The sequence below is a fragment of the Stegostoma tigrinum genome, chromosome 31 (genome assembly GCF_030684315.1).
Source record: "Stegostoma tigrinum isolate sSteTig4 chromosome 31, sSteTig4.hap1, whole genome shotgun sequence".
Classification (NCBI taxonomy): domain Eukaryota; kingdom Metazoa; phylum Chordata; class Chondrichthyes; order Orectolobiformes; family Stegostomatidae; genus Stegostoma; species Stegostoma tigrinum.
This window is the reverse complement of record NC_081384.1, coordinates 15,255,590-15,277,161: the sequence shown is the minus strand read 5'-3', so window position 1 is coordinate 15,277,161 and position 21,572 is coordinate 15,255,590. Positions and strand designations below refer to the sequence as shown.

At 38.4% G+C, this 21,572-nt stretch overlaps 1 protein-coding gene across 2 annotated transcripts in view; it reads right to left on the bottom strand.

Moving 5' to 3' along the window:
- Positions 1-1,409: 1,409 nt before the first annotated feature.
- The window catches only part of wnk4a (WNK lysine deficient protein kinase 4a), a 73,106-nt gene continuing 52,943 nt past the window's right edge, over positions 1,410-21,572 (bottom strand). For both annotated transcript variants that reach the window (XM_048560357.2, XM_048560358.2), the window contains exons 12-19: positions 20,599-20,763; positions 19,927-19,984; positions 19,357-19,497; positions 13,475-14,508; positions 11,960-12,056; positions 6,117-6,624; positions 4,816-5,018; positions 1,410-3,225 (exon numbers count right to left, since the gene is read on the bottom strand). In XM_048560357.2, the coding sequence (XP_048416314.1) occupies positions 3,134-3,225; positions 4,816-5,018; positions 6,117-6,624; positions 11,960-12,056; positions 13,475-14,508; positions 19,357-19,497; positions 19,927-19,984; positions 20,599-20,763 (2,298 nt within the window). In that variant the 3' untranslated portion in view covers positions 1,410-3,133. The remainder of the gene's footprint in view (positions 3,226-4,815; positions 5,019-6,116; positions 6,625-11,959; positions 12,057-13,474; positions 14,509-19,356; positions 19,498-19,926; positions 19,985-20,598; positions 20,764-21,572) is intronic.

Here is a 21,572-nt window from a genome sequence, read left to right as displayed (position 1 = left end):
GTCCTTCATTAATGAACACAGTTGTATAGTATCTGGATTTGAACGACTCAAGAATTATTATTGTGAAATATTATGGTAAGTAAGTTGAAATTAAAACCCAATTTTTATAATGTATTGTATTCAAGAAAATAATTATGTTTTATGTTAGTAAATCAGCAACTATGTTTTGTAGCCTTCTGTATGTGTGAACAGATTCTGATACAGCGCTGTTTGCCAGTGTTGGTGGACAGAAAAGATATTGTATCACTATTGAAAGATCTTGAGTTTTTCTAGTTTCCTGCCTAACACCCATCTGCCATACAGCATTGAAACTACGTTTATATCGCTTCTTTAACATAATGCCCAAAGAGCTTCGCAAGGATACTATTGCAAGATCAAGTTGTCAATCTCATTCTAATTTATGGGACCTATGCTAATATGCACATCAGCTACTGTATAACCACACTGACTACACTTCAACAGCAGTGGACTGATAATGAATAAAAATTTTAAATGGGAGTGTGACACAACATAAAACAAGAAAAGTTCCAGAGGTGGCTGGTCTGAGGAAAACTGGCAGTTTGTCTTCATTGGTCGGAACATTGCGTATAGGAGTCATGTGAAACATCATGTTTCAGCTGTACAGGATATTGGTGAGACCACTTGGAATACTGCATACAGCTCTGGTCACCCTTCTATAGGGAGGATGTTGTTAAGCTTGAGAGCGTGCAGAAATGACTTAGTGATGTTGCCAGGACTGGAGGGTTTGAGTTTTAGGGAGAGGCTGAATAGGAGGGGGCTTCTTTCCCTGAGCATTGAAGGGTGAGGGGTGACCTTATAGAGATTCATAAAATCATGAGGACATGGATAGGGTGAATAGTCAGTCTTTCCTACAGGGGTGGGGTGGGTGGGTTGGGTGGGGTTGGGGTCCAAAACTAAGAGGCATAGGTTTAAGGCAAGAGGGGAAAGATTTAAATGGGACGTCTGGGGCAAATTTTGCATGCAGAGGGTGGTGCATGTATGGAATGAGCTGCCAGAGGAAGTGGAGACTAGTGCAGTTACAACATGTAAAAGACATCTGGATGGATATATGAATTCGTGGGGGTTTAAAGAGGGTTATAGGCCAAATGTTGGGACTAGGTCAGATGGGTGCAAACAAGTTAGACCAAAGGGTTTGTTCCTGCGCTGTATGATTTATGACTTTTATAGATTTAATGCAGTGTTATTTACATCTTCATCCATTGTAAAAATTGTACATTGTTGTTAGTGTGGCTTTAAAGTATGTTTCTCAACTAATACATTAATTTAGATGGGGCTTTTTTGTCTCAAATTGAAATATTGAACGGTTTTAATTTAGTTTGAGAAGCTCCTGGGAGCTTAATTTAAACTAGGAGGTAAGATATCGAACAAAAAAGGCAGAAACATAATCATTTGATTCACTCATTTAATAATTATATCTGCAATAGATTGTTCAAACATAAAATCTCAAATGGTAGTGAAGAAATCTCCTTCCATTAACAATACCATACAGAAGTTTATAAAGAATGCATTTATGATTTTGATACACCCTGTATTCCAACAAAATTTCCACCTCTAAATGTTACTCACAAACAAGTATCCCTTCAAACACACGGGCAGTTCCATGGCTCTTCTAATCTATATAATTTTATTTCCCAACTTACCATTTTTACAGATTGATTGTTGTAATATAGTAGGTAGATAGGAGAATTGAGGTGGTAAGGCCTGAAGCTAATTTTATTAAAATAGCTTGTCAACTAAAGTTGGAAATAAACTTGTTAGTTTCTACAAAATTAAGTCTGCGCTAAGAATGTGGACTTCTTTCCATCAGCAACCTGCAGGAAGTTTTTTTTTGTTGTCGTTCTTAATTATCCTGGTCCTTTCACTTTAGGCCTAGTATAAACCTGTGTGTTTGAAACCTTGTGTTACTATTTACACTTATTTTAAGTGACTTTTCTACATTTAGGATGGTAAAATGAAGTTGAAACAAAACAAGCGGTCACTCAACTTTGAGGCCAAATGGCCAGTATTGCAGGTTATTTGTAAGTTTATTGAAGTGCACACTACAATCCCCAAAAAATTACTCAGCAACTTTATAAAATTCCATCTCCGTAAGGTTTAAACATTCATAATCAATAAATTGAACCACAAGGATTTAGTAGCTTTCATTATTTTTGTAATTCTGAGATGTACATTGAATTCCAAAGCTTTGATATTAGACACTATTAAATATTTTATAAAATATCTTAGATACAATAATGCTTTGGCATTTGATGAGCATGTAGTTGTGCAAGTAGAAGGAAATATTTAAGCTTTTAAAGTTATTTACAACAGAGCGCAAAAAAAACTTTCCAGATGAGCAAGTTGCTTCTCGTTTTAAAATTTGAAATCTCCTCATTGTAATCATTATACAGTTTGCTGCTTCAACACAGTTTTTACATATATACATACAGTGAATAAAGTCAGTTTTTACAATGTCACAGTGAAAGAGTATATTTTAATACAAAAATATGTAAGTGATTTCTATTGGTTGCTTAGCACCTAGGATTCAAGTTTGAAGTTGTCGTTACATTGTAGGATTAACAAAAACTTTAAAAAGACAACAATTCTTATCTATTCTCGGTCTATCAGCAGAAACAGAAAAATAGATTTTTGTTAACAGAATCTGATTAAAACAGACCATATTTGAAGCATTTCAGGCCAGACAATATTATCTGCTTAAAACTGTGACATGCTTTCTTGTGTTCCCAGAAACTAGTACCTAGAAGAAAAAGTGCAGTGCATATTGTGATGTGATGTGATGGTAATAAGAGGGGTTTCATTCTGTGCCACAGCAAATTCATGGTGAGGGTCATCTGAAATATTTCTGAATATCCGGTTGAAGGCATAGGTTTATACAAAACTAAGATTTTTATATGAAAACAGACAATAGCGTGCATATTAGATTCCAAGTGAAACAGGAACTATTCGTTAGGGTCCATTGATGGGTGATATTTGTAGGCAGACTATTCAAAGCATAGCAATGACAGATCTTTATTCCAATTGGAGCATAATGTATTTCTCAATTCATTGATCAATTTCATATAGACCTATTTTACAGAAGCTTAGTTTTTGATGATTGATAGTTCAGATCAATTTAGGAAAAGTAACCTCCACTAACAGTGGATGGTGTTTGGCGTTGATCCTGTGAGCTGCAACTACCCGTTAAGGAATTTCTTCTACTGAATCCTGCAAATATTCAACATAGATATTGCTATAATATTTAAAGACTATTCTAATGATAAACATACAATGTTTCAATCTCAAACGTTTCTTTACACATGTGAATTCAACAGCATTATACCAAAACTAAAAACAAATTCCATTTAATTAGACAACAAATGAGAATGCACAATTATTTTTCTTTTCAAAGCAAATGACTGAATATTTTGTATTAAATTGAGATTTAAAACATAGCACTGTTACAATAGCCCATACATCCTTTCTTGCTGATGTTTAAAGAAAGTGTTTATATTACTTATGGCGAAGAGTTCATAAGATTTCTGAACTCTTAAAATTTTTATGACATGTTCCCACTGTGTTTTGCATTTTCCTATTACTTACACTGGTGTGTCTGTGGATAATATTTGGATAAAGGGCTGTTGTAGATAGAATGTATCTGCACAGCCAGGCTTGATCACATTTTCACGTATGTTGTAATTATTCATACATGTATATGTCTCTGTCACATGATTGAAGTATTTATCTCAAGGAAGGAAAATAGGCACCCTGGTACATGAATTTAAACTGAACCTTGCGGATTGATTGTAGACCACACTGACTAAAGATTTGCTAAGACAACCAGAATGACAAAAGAGGATTTCTATAATATGTTAATATTTACTATGTATTTTAACAATACTTAAATTATAGCAGGAACAGTTAATGGTAATTTGACTTTTCACAAATTTCCATGGGTGAGTTAAATATTGAAACTGCATAATGATCTGAAACATTACACTGATGTCAAGAAGTTCTTCATATTGTGACCAACACATGGTATTGGCTATAGCGATAAAGGCCAAATTGATCTAACACTTAAACAATTAGATATTGCAACAGAGCTGGGGATCTAGGATCTTCACCTGAGAATTTAGATCAGTTGAATGTTTGAAATGCTATCTCATCCCTCACTTCAACCAAAACTCTGTTGTTAAACTGCGTCAAGCTCTAACCATCCATAATTCTAGAGTTGACATTGATTCCCAAACTCTAAACACTTCACATTTATAATTGTCATTCTCTTTAAATGGCCATGTGGCTCCATAACTCTGTAACCTGCTTTAATTTCTGCAACTGCACCCGATCCACAAACCCTGTTATTTTCTGTACCTCTAAATCTAGCCTATTGGAATTCCCTTTGCCCTTTTGCTTGATCTCACCATTGAAAGCAGTGCATTCTCCCACTTTGGCTTCTTGATATAGTATTCCCAGTCTACACCTCCCTCACACTCCACCTTTAAAACTCCCCATAAATACATCTTTTTGATTAAGCTTCTGATCAACCTTCTCAATAGAAATAAAGTAGATGCTAAGCTATCAAGCATCTTGAAATGTTTTCTAATATTGATGGGAATTTACAGCATTGTTAAATGCCTTTTGTAATCCATGTGTCATGTGATCTGATAAATGTGCTTGATATCAACAATGCATAATGATTAAACATTTTTGTACTTTTTTAAGCTGTCTGAATGAAGTTACCTTGTAAACACAATTCCATGTAAATGACAAAGTAAATCTTCTAGTCTTAAGTTAATAATTTTAAGCTATTATAAATACCTGCTTGCTGTAAAGTCTCAAGTCGTTGCAGGCTGTTGCGGCGGGATTGGTTAAAATTGCCTTTAGATAAACGTCTTTGCCTTCCAGTCAATATTGCAGCAGGTGATACTATTCCAGCAGGAGGTACTTTACCCATCTTTTCATACAGTTCCTCTATCTCCTTCTTCTGTATTGCTTGCAACCTCTGAACTTCTGCCATATGTCTGTTGGATTAATAGAAATACTTCAGCTTCTAAATCAAAGGGGAAATATTGTAGATAATGGAAATCTAACATCCTGGAAAATGCTTGAAATGCTCAGCAGGCCAGGCATCACCTGTAGAAACGGAAACAGAGCTGTCCGTATGAACTGTATCCTAACTTTCCGGAAATGTATTATCCCTCTCTCAAAGCAGTGAAACCATACATCCATAAAGAAAATTTGGATATTGCAGCTGGACTGAAGTTCTGATGATAGGTCAATGACCTGGAATAATAACTCACTCTCTATACACACTGCCTGAAACAGTATGATTTCTGGCATTTACTGGTTCGACTTCAGCCTCCATATTGATTACAGCAAAATTGATTGGCAAATTTATACTAGTTCTTTAATTAGTCTGTTTACTTAGTGATATTACAGAGTCAATAACTAATTAGATGCACTGAAATATAAGGATGCTGTTTTCTCTACAGAGCATATATTGTGACAGCGGCATCACCTTTTCCAGGTGAATGAATTAAATTATAAATAACTCCAACTCTTGCAGTTCCTAGGACTGTTTTCAAAAGAAATGGGCTTGCACATCTAGTTGGAGTATTATGGTTTTCTGCAGGTTACACCTAGATGTCAATCTAAAATGTATATTTAAATAAAAAAATGATGGCAGTCATCTAATGCTTGTTCTGTTTTTGACTGGAAATATTTGAGCAATTTCCAAATTTACCTCACCAAACAGCAATTAAGCCAAAACAATTTCCATTGGTATAATGACCTCCTGTTAAAAGTACTGCCTAATCACGCAGGACACTGTAGGAGCTTATCCAGTAGTTAGTGCTGAACTAAACTGATAGTATTATATACTCTTTTTAAATTTTTTACTAAACATTTCTTCAGTATCTAATACAGATGTCGATTTTTTTTACTGACGTTAGTAACTAAAGCAAACAAATAAAGCTTGCATTGCTTAAAAATTAAAAATGTGAAATGTGTTGCAGATTTGCATTTAACTTCAGAAAACATCTTCCAAACGACAAATTATGATTCAACAAAATTGGGTACATCATGAACAAATGGCTCATAGATGTAAGTCAACAACTTACTTTTCTCTTAGGTTTTGTAATTCTTCAAATATCTCATCACCATCACTTTCAGAATCGTCACTGCTTATATAGACAGTTGACCGTGAATACTGAACCCATCCATGCACTGGGACCAAATCAGTGTTATCATCTGATTGTTTGGAATCTGTATTTTGCTTTTCATCTCCTGAACTGATCATTACTTTGTTACTGTCTAGAGAGAGATTGTCAGTAGCAGCCTCAGAAATTCCCAAGGAAGGCTGCAGAGCATGGGTGGATAAGCATGTCCCTGAATTGCTCTCTCTTTGACATTGCACTGCAATACTCAATCTGCTGTCCAACACTGGTTCCCCGGGAGTTGTAACTGATTTCAGAGCGGTGCAGTTATCAGGAACTAAATGATCTGGTTTATTGTCATCCTGATTTGTTAGTTGAGAGCCGTGTTTGATTAGCTCTTGAGTTTTCAAAACTTCAAAGCGTCCAACTGTAACAGGTTGGGGTGAACCAGATTGCTGAAAATTCTTGAGCTCTGCAAAACATTTAAAAAATTGTTAAAAGCTACCTTTCTCTGTTTATTTTTCAGTATACTAAGAATGTAATTTGAAAGTAATTTATTTCTACACATTCTGGAAGCATTTCTTGAAGTATAGCACAGAAAGCTATTGAATCAATCAATCACATTCATAATATTTACTCAACTGGAGTGTAAATGATAATTATGCACTAAAGTAATAAACGGAAACTGTTTTATAATATGTTCTTAGAAACTACCAGTGCATTGTCCCAAATCTTGCTATTCAAAGACTAACAAGGTTGGAAAATAAGGTATTCTTTTAGGCTGCTATGCATCAATTTTATTTATCAGGTGAATTAAATAACTTGCCAGGTTGTTTAACTAGATATTGCTTCACTGACTAATTATAGCTATGTGCCCCATTTTTCCTGTGCCCAGTGAAGCCCAAGTGACCTTTGACCCAAGGCAAGATCAAAAATCCAGCAAGAACCCAGTTCTGAGGTTGCTAGTTTTGTGCTTGAATACCTACTATTTCATAAAGTGCATTCCCTTTAATTGCCTATTTAAGAATGCAACAGTATCACCAGTTTTTGCAACATCAACTCTAAAGAAACATGTTAATATTATTGCAAAAAAAATTAAAACAAATTCTCCCCTCCTGTTCTTTCTTCCCTCACCACTATGCCATGCAGTTTCTGGCTTGGGACTTCAACACCTTCAAATTTTCAGGGCTATATGGCTCTGGTAGTAAAAGGCACTCTAGGAGACAGTCCATCATTTGGGATACTTTTCCATAAATGCAAATTGGGAATTAATTTTCCCAACTCCACTTAAGGGGCTTGCCACAACCAATAGCAATTCTGAATCTATTGAAATACCCCCATTGTTCTGGATGTGAGTTTGCTCGCTGAGCTGGAAGGTTAGTTTTCAGACGTTTCGTCACCATTCTAGGTAACATCATCAGTGAGCCTCCGATGAAGCGCTGGTGTTATGTCCCACTTTCTATTTATCTGTTTAGGTTTCCTTGGGTTGGTGATGTCATTTCCCATTCTTTCTCTCAGAGGATGGTAGATTGGCTCCATATCAATGTGTTTGTTGATGGAGTTCCGGCTGGAATGCCATGCTTCTAGGAATTCTCGTGCGTGTCTCTGTTTGGGACAACACATCCATCCTAGGACAAGCCAATCAAAGTGGTGTCCTTCCTCATCTGTATGTAAGGATACGAGTGATAGTGGGTCATGTCGTTTTGTGGCTAGTTGATGTTCTTGTATCCTGGTGGCTAGCTTTCTGCCTGTTTGTCCAATGTAGTGTTTGTCACAGTTCTTGCAAGGTATTTTGTAGATGACGTTCGTTTTATTTGTTGTCTGTATAGGGTCTTTTAAGTTCATTAGCTGCTGTTTTAGTGTGTTGGTGGGCTTGTGGGCTACCCTGATGCCAAGGGGTCCAAGTAGTCTAGCAGTCAGATGATGATCATCATCAAGCTAGTGGACCTATGCCTCACCACCCACTTCATTTTCAATAACAAAATCTACAGACAAACCAACGGTACACCCATGGGATCTTCGATATCAGGGTTCTTAGCAGAGGCAGTAATACAGAGACTCGAACAAACAGCTCTGCCAATCATCCAACCCAAACTTTGGGCCTGCTACGTGGATGACACCTTTGTCATCACTAAACAAAACAAATTAGAGGAAACCTTCAAGACCATCAATAATACCCTTTACTGGCATAACATTCACAAAAGAGGAGGAAAACAACAACAAACTGCCATTCCTAGATGTCACAGTAGAGCAAACAGCCAATGGGGAACTTCAAACCAGCATCTACAGGAAAACAACACATACGGACCAAATACTGAACTACAGGAGCAACCATCCCAACACCCACAAACGGAGATGCATGAGAACATTATTCCAACGAGCCACCACACACTGCAGCACAGAGGAACTACGCAGAGCAGAGGAAAATCACCTATACAGCGTATTCAAAAAGAATGGGTACCCAATGAACACAGTCCGCAGATTCCTCAGCAATAAACCCAAACAAACAGACAAAACGGGCTCAGAAACCATAACCACTCTCCCCTACATCAAAGACATTTCCAAAATGACTGCCAGATTACTCGGACCTCTTGGCATCAGGGTAGCGCGCAAACCCACCAACACACTAAAACAGCAGCTAATGAACTTAAAAGACCCTATACAGACAACAAATAAAACGAACATCATCTACAAAATACCTTGCAAGAACTGTGACAAACTCTACATTGGACAAACTGGCAGGAAGCTAGCCACCAGGATACATGAACATCAACTAGCCACAAAACGACATGACCCACTATCACTCGTATCCTTACATACAGATAAGGAAGGACACCACTTTGATTGGGACAACACATCCATCCTAGGACAAGCCAAACAGAGACATGCACGAGAATTCCTAGAAGCATGGCATTCCAACCGGAATTCCATCAACAAACACATTGATATGGAGCCAATCTACCATCCTCTGAGAGAAAGAATGGGAAATGACATCACCAACCCAAGGAAACCTAAACAGATAAATAGAAAGCGGGACATAACACCAGCGCTTCATCGGAGGCTCACTGATGATGTTACCTAGAATGGTGACGAAACGTCTGAAAACCTTCCAGCTCAGCAAGCAAACTCACATCCAGAACCTCAACCTGAGCTACAAATCTTCTCAAAACTCGCTACCCCCATTGTGGCATAATAAGACATGTTGCACTGTGTCCTTATGGGAGGAATTCCTCTGGGTCATCAGATAAACAATGTTCTTCATCAATAGATGTGTTTACAAATCAGCAAGTTGGCAGCTCTAGGGTTACAATTTATAGGCTGGACAATGTGTTAAGAAGGTGCTCATCAACTTGAGCCTCTTTGGATCTTTCTGGAAGGGAGGCTGACAACACTGTTTTGTTGTGTCTATTCCACTCTCGACATTATTAGCCCCCATATAATGGGTGGAACAATACCAGCAGGTGTGTCTGCTCCACTGGGTCTTAAGCAGCCATTGTTAGCTCTGCACTGTGCATTGAGAATGGAATTCAACTTCTGGCAATGAGGCAGAAGCTTTTCCGACCAAGAGCAAACCTATTCAGCCACCGAGTAACACAACAGTTGACTTTGCTAATCTTGGTGCATGGAATCCACAGTACAGATCAATGAATATCACTGAAGCATGCCATCCAGTTTTGGGCTGGTCAGGCTCCTCTCCATACCAGTTCACTCCTCCGATAACTTTAATCAAGCCAACATATTGCCTTTTGCTCTTCCAGGCCAGAATACACTACTTACAGCTCTGACTCTGAAGCCTCATTACTCCAACCTAAGATCCCCCATCTTGCTGCTGTGTGAATGGATCCATCTAACTCATGCTAAGTTCTTCACTCAAACCACTTGCAAAGACTGGAAAACTAGTTGGAAAGAGCTGCAAAGTTTCTCCTGTTTCACTGCTGTAGCCACTCTCAATCATTTATAGTGCCAACTAGTATATCAACTTGTTTTTGCACATCTAGTTTATATACACGCATTTTTGCTACAAAATATTAAATATGTAACATATCAGACTACATAAAAATAGCACTACTTGAAAAAGATAAATTCAGTGTCACTTCTGGGATATCCAGCAACATTATTTGGATAGCTGTGTTGTTACATTAGAGACCAATTGATCTTTATTAGAATCAAATTTTATATTACCACATTTGAATGTATGTTTTATGCAAAACTACTCAGTCTGGTCAGATTAACTACTTTTAAGTGTTATTAAAGGTTAATTTGTTTCTAATATTCTTCCCTGCACCAAACATGTTTGCTAAAATTGCAACTAACAAGATCAATAACTACTTAGCGAAATATATCAGTAAAACAGAAGCTGTTTACTTGGTGCCACATTAAAAAGAGAAATTCATCATTTGTGCATAACAAAATAACAATAGCTTTCAAAATACACAGCAGGTGCAATTAATATGGACAAGTGTGAAGTTACCCACTTTGGTCGGAAAAGCCGAATGGCAGAGTATTATTTAACGGTGATAAATTGATGTATGAAAGACCTGGGAATCCTTGTACACCAGTCACTGAAAGCAAGTGCAACAAGAACTTTAGCAAGCAGATGGTACAGAGATGCTTATTGCAACAGCATTTGAATGCAGTGCAAGCTTATCTTTTTGCAGCTGTGCAAGGCCTTGGTGAGACCACACCAGAGATATTGTTTGCAGTTTGGTTTCCTTGCCCAAGAAAGGATATGCTTGCTGAAGAGTAAGTATAGTGCCAGTTCACCAAACTGGTGCCTCATGCCATAACTCGTGTTGCCCATTTGTCTTGGTGATAGTTGAGTTAGAGTAAGTGGTGTGGCCCTGTGAACATGAAGTAGCAGAGAGAAGGTGGTGACCCTGACGCTTGCGGAATACAAAAAAGGTCACCAACCTTACTGTTTGCTGTGCTGTGTGTTGCATTTGACCCTGGGAAAATTGAGCCCTTCACCTCCACAAATTTGTTTCACAGCATTATAGGCAATGACCCTTCCTTTATATCAGGAGAGTTTTCAGAACAGACATGATAAAGGAAGCAACCAGTACAGGAGTTGCTATTTTTGCTTTCATCTTATTTTTAATGTTGTCTTGCCATGAAAACTGTAATTGACTTTGTGGTTCCACAACTACTTTAACAAGTTAAGATTGCTAAGATCGGCAGAAATACATTACAGGTTGGCTAAAATAACACATCAATACAGATACAACTGATGTCACTGAATTTCTATTTGCAAGAATGCTTGTATTAACCATTAAATTTGGTAGCTGCTACTGAGCGAAATAGCATGTCAGAAACAATGACTGTATGGGCAAAAAGATTGTAAGCCTAAACAACTGGTGAAAAATTCCACCATATTTTAAATATATTACATGCAAAGTTTTGTGACCTCTAACTTCACTTGTGAAATAAACATGGTGCATTGAAGAATTCAAGATTAAAACAGCCACAACATCCAAAATAACTGTTTGCCCCTCCTCAATAAAGTACATTATGAAATACTTAATGAAAAATTAGTCGTGTACATGAGCTTATGTAAATATTATTAGGGATTATATCTTTTTAATCAAAAATACTGCAAATAAAATGTACAAGTTGTTTCAAAATATGAAAACACAATTAACTGACCAATCATTGCTGTAACTTTATAGATTATCACAAGTTGCCCATGCGACCAATTGTAAATGAAGGAAGAATGAATGAAATTATCGGAACATCTGGTAGGGATGTCAAGTAACTAATTCACAAAAAAAAAATTTCCAAAGCATATTGCAGATGTAATGGTTACTTACCCTCATTAATAGGTGGCAATGGTGATTTTCCTGATTGTGATGTTAGTGCTTCAGTAATAATCAATGATGGTATACTTTTCTTACTTATATCCAGCAACTGTTAAGAGGTTTACATAAATGGAAATCAAAATTGTGTGAGAGGCACTTTTCTCAATTTTCTATTCAAATATACAAATCAATTGTGGGACTTGACAGACTGCTGAAATGTTGCAGTGCTATGATCTCGATAAACATAATTTTTATAAAAATCATTCATGGTACGTAGATGTTGCTTTAGCATCTTTCTGTAACTGTCCTTAACATAGTGACTCGTTAGGCAACTTTAGAGAACAGTTGTGGCTCTGGAGTCACATTTAGGCCGGAACAATTAAGGACAGCAGATAGCTTTCCTGAACAGACAATAGCCAGGATCATCTGATGTGGATCAGAATTCCAATTTCTGATCCAAATCAGTTGAATAATTCATTTCTGGATGAAATATAGAAACAAAGAAGCAGCAGTGGACCATCCCTTCAAACCACCTCTACCTTTCATTATGATGGTCACTGATCATTCAAATCAATAGCCTGTTCCTGCTTTACCCCCATAACATTTGGGCCAGGACCCATCTCAGCTGAAGTAATGCAAGTGAGTCCAGGAATCAGTGAAGCCACTGTTGGAGAAGATCAATGGGGAGACCACATTCTCTATTAAATGGTAAGTGCCATATTCTGGGATTTAATGGTCTTGAAACCATTTTGACAGCCACTGAAAGAATACAAGTGTGGGTGTTAAGAGACAGGTAGGTGAGGGGGTAGGATGGGGTATGCACGAGGAGATTTATTGCCAGGTAAGATGAGTGTGCTTAGGGCAGGTTGAGTGATATGGTCATTGAGGTAAGTCCAGTCTGGGTGGTGGACGTTGGATTGGATCAGGTTTGGTTGGACTTAAGTCCAGGATTCACAACACATGAGGGGATGGGTGTTGGGGTCAGGCACTTAGATGGGGTAGAGCAAAATAAGCTTAGTCGTTACCCACAATTAAGAGAGGCTTTAATTCTTTTAACTGTTTCGAGTTAAGCATTAAGCTTGAAACAATCTGAATCTCCAATGTCTCTGCCTGTGAACTCAGAATTTCTGACTTTTTGGATAGTTCAATTTGCTTAGAACTTCCAGGGCAGTTCATGGAGTCAGTGATGTTAGGTCTTGTGCATGATCCAATACAGAGCTCCAGACCACACTGCTGCACAGAGTTGCAATGCTACCCTTGATGAGCTTAATGGGATTTAACAAATCTGGTAATTAGTTACTGTAAATGATAACAGCTTCTTAACTTCGGGTTCTCCAGTTGCTGTGGTGGGCTTTCAACTCTGCATCATTAGTCTAGGGCTTTGGATTGTTAGTACCAATATGCTATCCTTTCATTTAGTTATAAATCACTATAGAGAGTTATGATATTTTAATTATGCATTTCAGAAATGACAGCAACTAATTTACAAATTCCAAATCAGTCGTACTTACCAGAAATTTTACTTACCGAGAACTGTCTGTTCTCTTGCTCTTTAGTTGAGGTGCTAATAAGATCCGTAACAGCAACTTGAGGCATGGAAGTTGAAAGTGATGTACTGTCACAGATAGAGAGTACATAATCTCCTGGATGGATATTCTGATATGGCAGAATGGAACCTGCAAGATTAAGTATCGGACTGGGATGTGAATAAAATGGAGTGTTTGTTGTTGATAAGCTGCACATGTTAGTGGCTGCTATTACTGTGGGCATCGGTATGAAAGTTTTTATGGGAGGTGCTACATCCTCACATGGGTTAGTCTGCAGATGTAAAGATCCAGGGCTGAAGTCACTTTCTTTGCTTGATAATGTGGTGTGATCATGTTCAGAACATGGTGTTCCTGGACTGATGTTTTGCAGCAGCTCATGAGATCTGTTGCATTCATGAAAAATAGATCCAAGTTGTCCTTCTAGACTTTCCATGCCACCATTCTCAGCATTATGTGGTTGTTGTCCAATATTTACTTCTGGAGATGAAAGATGAAGCGGCCTGGAATTGCTGAAAGTAGGAGTGACTGGAGAAGTAATACCACTATTTGGAGACATCAGTGGAGACTGTGAAGAACTGCTTGGTAGGATTGTATGGGCCAACTGACTCATGCACATCAACGATAACACATCAGCCAGGAGAGACAGAGGCTGTGTGCTTGGTGACCAGTTATTATTCGATGTTTTTATAAACTGTGGTGCGTCTTTGCCTATATTCTCTGCTTTCTGTGTTGGAAATTCTTTCTGAACAGCAAGCTGTGGGCTCTCCTGCTGATTCAGTGGTACCTTTGGAAGACTGTTCGATTCACACATCGTATTAGGAAGAGACATTAACACTGGCTTAAAATTCTGTGATGGTGCAGATAAAGACAGATCAGTACGAAGGTGTGTACTAGTAGAGGCTTGAATTGGGTCAAGGTTGTTAAGTGGCACATTACCAGATGTTTCTATGGACGAATGATCTGTGGAGATTTGTTGTAATGGTGCCCTTGGCTGGTAGAACACATTTGCCGTAGCTATTGTAAAACAAAATAATAACGGTTCAATTAGTTCACAAACTCTTCCTGAAACACATTTAAAAACATTCAAGTTTAACTTATTTTTTGCTGGCAATATTACAAAAGAGCTGTTCTTCACTGATGCATACTCGGATGTACCATCAGAAAATTGAACATTTTAATCACAATTACTACATTAAAGAATGAACACTGGGATGCTTTTAAGTGATTTTTGATAAAGACAATTTGGCAATTTTTAAATAAAGACAGAAAATGTTTCAGGTATAGAAGTAGAAAGGGCCCAAACTGGAAATGTTAACATCTGCTGTCTCTACATAAGCTGACTAAATGTTAGGATTTTCATCCCAAAGTGAAGGATGATTTGGAGGCAGGTGTGTGCTGGTAATCTCTCTCTACCTGCTGGCCTGCCAATACTTTCTCACCTTTGGTTCTTTTTCAAGACTGTTTGAGAGGGCAATAGCTCCATGCCTGCCAATGGCAGCACATTGGCAGCAACATATACCACCTACAAGCTCCACTGCAGCAACTCACCCTGGCTCCTCCAACAACACCTCCAAACCCATGCAACTACTACCTAGGAGGAGGACAGCAGATGCAGTGAATACCACTGCCTGTACATTTGCTTCAAGTCACATGCCATCGTGACGTGGAACTGTATCGTCATTCCTTTGCCGTCACTGGGTCACAAACCAGAAACTCCCTTCCTGATAGCGCTGTGTATGTTCCCACAGCGAAAAAAACTGTAGTGATTCAAGATGGCAGTTCACCACCATCCTCGTCAGGACACCTGGGAATGGGCAATAAATGCTGGCCTGGCCAGCGACACCCATGTTCCCTTGAATAATTTTTTTAGCAAAAGGAGACAGAGTTGATCAGACAACATGCATTTTACCTGCATTTTGTAGTCTGGAGCTACAAGTTATGATGGTCAAAACTTACTTTCTATCACTGGCCTCGGAATCTCTCCTGCTGTTACTAGCTGCCATTGGGGTGTGGGTTGAAAGGAGTTCCAGGCTAATACTGAACCTGTTTGGCTGCATTCTGAATACATCTTCTTTGGCACTCAAATTCTGGATTGGGACGAGAACCCAGAGCTTCTGGCTCAAGGGCAATGACATTACTTCCGGTGAGAAAAAAGACCTCTTTTCTAGATTCAGTAGCCCTAACCACTAATCACAGGGGTAAGGCAGTGAATTATTTGTTGTTTATTCACCTCATCTGGAGAGGTGAATCTGGAACTGAGTCAAAGAATCATAGAGCGTGGAAACAGATTCTTTAGTCCAACCAGTCCATGCTGAATGTAATCCCAAACTAAACTAGTCCCACCTGCTTGCCCCTGATCCAGATCCCTCCAAACCTTTCCTATTAATGTATCTATCCAAATCTTTTTTAAATGTTGTCATTCTGCCCGCATTCACCACTCCCTCAGGAAGTTCATTCCATACGTGAACCACCTCTTGTGCTAAAATGTTTGCCTCATGTCTTTTTTAAAATCTCTCTTCTTTCACCTTAAAAACATGCCCCATAGTCTTGAAATTCCCTTGAAATCCTAGGAGCATGACAACTACCATTAACTCTATCTGTATCTCATTATTTTATACACTTCTATATCGTCGCCTCTCAACCTCCTCCACTCCACGGAGAAAAGTCCCAGTTTATCCTGTCTTTATCACTCAAACCTTCCATACCCAACAACATCCTGGTAAATCTCTTCTGAACTGTCTCCAGCTTAATAATATCCTTCCTATAACTTGGCGACCAGAACTAGGCACAGTAGTCCAGAAGAGGCCTCATTAATGTCCTGCACAACCTCACCATAACTTCCTAACTTCTATAGTCAAAAGGACTGAAAAATGAAGAATGAAGGCAAGCATGCCAAATGCCTTTTTAACCACCTTGTCTATATGTGGTACAAACTACAAAGAATTATCATCGGGCACCCTACCTGCAGTTACAGATGATGCAATTATTTCTGCCAGAAGTCTGCATCCCTAGATCCCTCTTCTACAACACTACCCAAGGCCCTACCATTAATTGTATAAGCCATACCCTTGTTTGTTGTACCAAAATGCAATACCTCGTATTTATCCAGATTGAACTCCATCTGCCAGTTTTCAGCTCACTGACCCATTTGATCAAGATCCCTCTAATCTTAGAAAATCTTCTTCACTATGTACAATGCCACCAATTTTGGTGTCATCTGCAAACTTATTAACCATGCCTTCTATATTCTCATCCAAATCATTTACATAAATGACAAACAAAAGAGGTCCCTGGACCAATCCCTGTGAAACACTGCTGGTCACAGGCCTCCCGTCCACAAAGCAACTCTCCACCATTACAGTTTGTCTCCTGCCGTTAAGCCAATTACGTATCCAATTGCCAAGCTCTCACTGAATCACGTGACCAAACTTACTAAAATCCAAATAAACATCTACTCCTCTGCCATCATCAATCTTCTTGGTTCCTCAAAAATGCTCAATCAAATTTGAGACACTCTATTTTCCTCACACAAAACCATGCTGACTATCCCCAACCAATTTTTGCCTCTCTAAATGTCCATAAATCTGATCTTTTATAATCACTTGCAACAATTTACCCACAATCGAAGTCAAACTCACAGGTTTATAGTTCCCCGATTTCTCCTTACAACCTTTCTTAAACAACGGTATAAAATTAGTCACATTCCAGTCATCGGGCACCCTACCTGCAGTTACAGATGATGCAATTATTTCTGCCAGAAGTCTTGTAATTCCCTCCCTTACATCCCACAACATTCAGGGATGCATTAGATCAGGTCCCGGAGATTGATCCACGTTTATATTCTCTAATAGACCTCCCAAACTTCCTCTTCTGTAATGTGAACTATTTTTAAAAACATCAAAGTTTATTCCTCTACATTCTCTAGACTCCATTTCTTTCTCCGCAGTAAAATTGACGTGAAGTATTCATTTAGTATCTCTCCCATCTCTTGGGGTTCAACACAAAGATGACCTACTTGATCTTTAAGAAGCCTAACCCTCTCTCTAGTTACCCTCTTGCTGTTAGTGTATTTGTAGAATGTCTTTGGATGTTCCTTGACCTTAAATCTGCCAATTCTTTCCATATCCCCTCTTTGCCTTCCTGATTTACAAACCTGGGTGCAGAAATCCATTTGTGCCCTCCCACCAGTACAGATTAACTGCAGGGAATGGTTCTGGTGCCATTTCTCACAGGCCTGAGCACTGACTATCTGATCCTTGGGCTGGTTTCAATTAACCAGTGAATGGTAGATTTCTTCAATGCATTCCAAGGTAGTTAACTGGAGGAACCGGGATGAATGACAGGCTGCTGCAAAGCAGCAACAGCGGCTGTATCTGCTTCAAAAGCCCTCAGATAGGTCCCTGTGGGGGTGTTGGGTGGGGGGGGGGGGGGGGGGGTCACCCATTTTTTGGTTCTTGGAGGACTTGCAATTCAGCTGCTTGTAAATTCAATTTGATTTAATTAGATCCTGAAGAATTAATCGAGGAGGCCTAATGGTGATTTTTAAAGTGGTAGCAGAGAAGACTGTAGATGATCTGACCAACGTAGCAGTGACATTTTTGTTGGTTTTTCAGTGTAGGAGATGTAGTCTCTTGAGCAGAACTCAGTGGCCCCCGTAAGTTAACGGGCACAATATCCCATCCTTCATGTCATGTAGCTGCAAGGTTACAATGTCAAATAATTTTTGATAGCTTGCATGCAGTTTGTAAATTCACACTAATTGCCAGTAAATTTCAAATCTCACTAGACTGCTGGATAGATGTTGCAGAAAATACTAACATGTCAGACAGCAGTAACAGAGGTTCTATGCAGCATTTAGAGTTGGGGAATAATAAGTGAACATATGGAGGAAAGATATCTAGGTTTAAATGATGCTGGCACTGACTGTCCAAAATGGGAAGGAATATAAAATTAGCCATTTCTTTTGCATTCATTACTGTGTGATTGGGAACCGTATCTGAATTTATGTTCATTCAGTACAACATCCTTAAATGGAATTTAATTAGCAAATAAATGCTGGTTGGAGTAGCAGGGACACCATAACCCCAAAATGATTAAATTAAGTCCGTATAATGCAGTCTGTTTTCAGAATGAATCACTGAAACAGCTTCAAACATTTTTGTCCTTACAGCATCCACAAATTCTCTCCAAACAACTATGTGTCTTTACTAATCTCAACCAAGTGCTTGCAGGTGTGACGCACATCAGTCCAACATTTATAGGAATCTATGTAAGTCATCAGTTTTTCTTCTGTTCTTATATGGGATTTGGAGCCTCTCTCAAGACCATCTCATCTCTAATTCCCTATGAACTGTTAGGGTCTCCGAACCATCTCACAGGGCCTTTACAAGTCAACTACATTTGTGGATTTAGAGTCACATGTAGACCAGGCCAAGTAAGGACAAGATATTTCCTGCCCTAATAGGCATTTGTAAAGATGTGTTTTTATGACAATTGACAAGTTACAAGGTTGCCTTTAGACCAGCTTTTAATGGAATTCAAATTTCACCATCTGCCATGCTGAGATTCAAACCCATCACCTCAGAACATTAACCTGGGCTGTGGATTCCCAGTGGAGTTATGTTTGAAAATCTTGCTTGCCACGATACAGAACTTGCATACACACAACCAAAAGCATATTAGATAGTTGCTGACAATGGAAGGCATAACTATGTTAACAGAAAGTTTTGTGCAGTCAGTAACAATGTCATTATATCAATGGTGTGCTGTAATTTTAAGCCAAATCAAAAATATTAAAAACTGGAACACATTCATCCTATTTCCTAGCATTTTTTGATATTTTATTTTGTAAGGCGTTCATACCTGTAGGTGTGGTAATAGCACAAGTTTTTGCTGAAGAGTTAACTGTCAAAGGATTTGGCAGCTTATTTTCAGGAACAGGACTAACCAAAAACTTCCTTGTTGCAGATTCTACAACATGACTGAGAGGGGTGTTCACTCCATCTAACGTAGAATAAACAGATCAAGTTATATACTGCAGTTCAATATATATAACAGCAATAAGTACTGGTAGGCAGAGTCATCTGACAATCCCTGTATCTTCTTGTTTAACATTGATGTTTTGCCAAAGAACTATCATATTTATGCTCTGCATCTCTAGGCTATTTTATGCATTCGGCAGTTTTTGAGGTAGGAGAATTGATTCAGAGATCAGAGTTCAAATCCGGCCAACAGTCAAAGAACAAAATCTTTCAAGTAGCTGACAAGGCTTTTTGTGTGTTGTGTTTGCAAATTCAAACTAGCTCCTACTGGATACAAGTCCAGAACATGGAACTATCCATACTTCAGCACAAATGCCACTATTAATTGCTCAATATACATATAGGTTAATTCTGCTGTACAGAAACAAAAAAGGTATTAATTGTTATTTACCTATACCAGCTGAAGATAATAATACAGGATGTGGTGGCTGGTTCAACCTTTCTTCACCCTGTAGAAAAAAAAAATCATGATCACACGTCACCAGTTTTATAAGCTACCATCGTTCTTCACTTACTTGGGTTACAGAAATATACTACTTATGGAATTTAACATTATAACAGAAAGCACACAGGCAGTATCAGTTTAATGTGATAATTACTTTTCAACTGTCTGGAAGCACATTAAAGTATATACTGATCAGTTTGCAGATTACGTGTACATGTAGTTTTCTAGTTATACAATCAAATGTATTAAGCTCTGAAGTACCCTTGCTGGTAACACCAGACTTACTGCATTCATATGGCATTCCTCTATTATTTTAACATACAGGTACTTATTTATTTAAGGTAGCATATACTTAAGGCATTGATGCATCAGTATTCGCAAATAGTATTTATTACTGATTGTATTATTCATAATATTTAGCAAAATATAAGTTAACACAAAACCTTTTTGGTCAGATAAATTGTAGTATCTGGATTCCCTCTTACTTCTATTAGTAAATGTACCACTAATTTTATTATACAAGGTATAATAACAGTCAAATGGCAGACAGATAAACAGGGTGGGCTATTACAATGGTTTAATATTTAAGAAAAGCATCACATTTACAGCACTTCTTACCTGAGACGCATGTGAACTGGTAGTAATTGACTGCTTACAAACTTTATCAGTGCTATGATCCCCTTGAATGTCCTTCTTTAACACAGCTTCTGCTTTGTGTATGATTTCTTGCAGCTTGCTGACAAAACCATCCTGCTCTGACAGTAGAATGAACTCCCTGTTGATCTAAAAATTCCACAGCACAATCAATCAGTTCACAGCGCTTCAATGCAGATTAAACATTCATAGCAAAGCTAAATGAAGTATCACTACATTTTGGAGAGCCCTAGAATATACTAAGTATTCTGTTCAACATGTGTATCCAGACATTTTGATACTCTTATCAGCAGATATATTGGTTTGTTCGGTAATGTAAAATTTGCTTCATGAGATATAGCCGCCTCTTTAATTCATAAAAGAGGAGTCTCATTTTGCACCAAATTCAACAATTAATTCAAAGTTATTTTGTTATTTTGTTTGTACAAAAGCTGATGCAAAGGAATGTTCTTCTTGAACTTCTGCTGTTCTTGAGTGTAGGAACACCCATAGTGCTCATGGAAATTGTCAGGATTTCAACCCAGCAACAGTGAAGGAATGGCGATGTCTCTCCAAGTCAGGATGGCATGTGGCATGAGTAGGAACCTACAAATGATGCATCACCTGCCATTCTTCTAGGTGGCAAAAGTTATGGGTTTGGAGGGAGCCTTGGTGAGTTACTGCAGTGCATCTTGCAGATGGTACACAGTGTTACTGGTGGAGGGACTGAAGGTTTAAGATGTTGGATGGGGTGTCCATCAAACAAACTGCTTAGTCCTGGATGGTGTCGACCTTCTTAAGTGTTGTTGGAGCTGCACCCATCCACGCAATTGGAGAGTATTCCATCACACGCCTGATTTGTGCCTAGTAAATGGTGGACAGGCACGGGGGAGACAGAAGGTGAGTTACTCGCTGCAGAACTCCAAGCATCTGAGTTTGTAAATCACTGGTCTATTTCA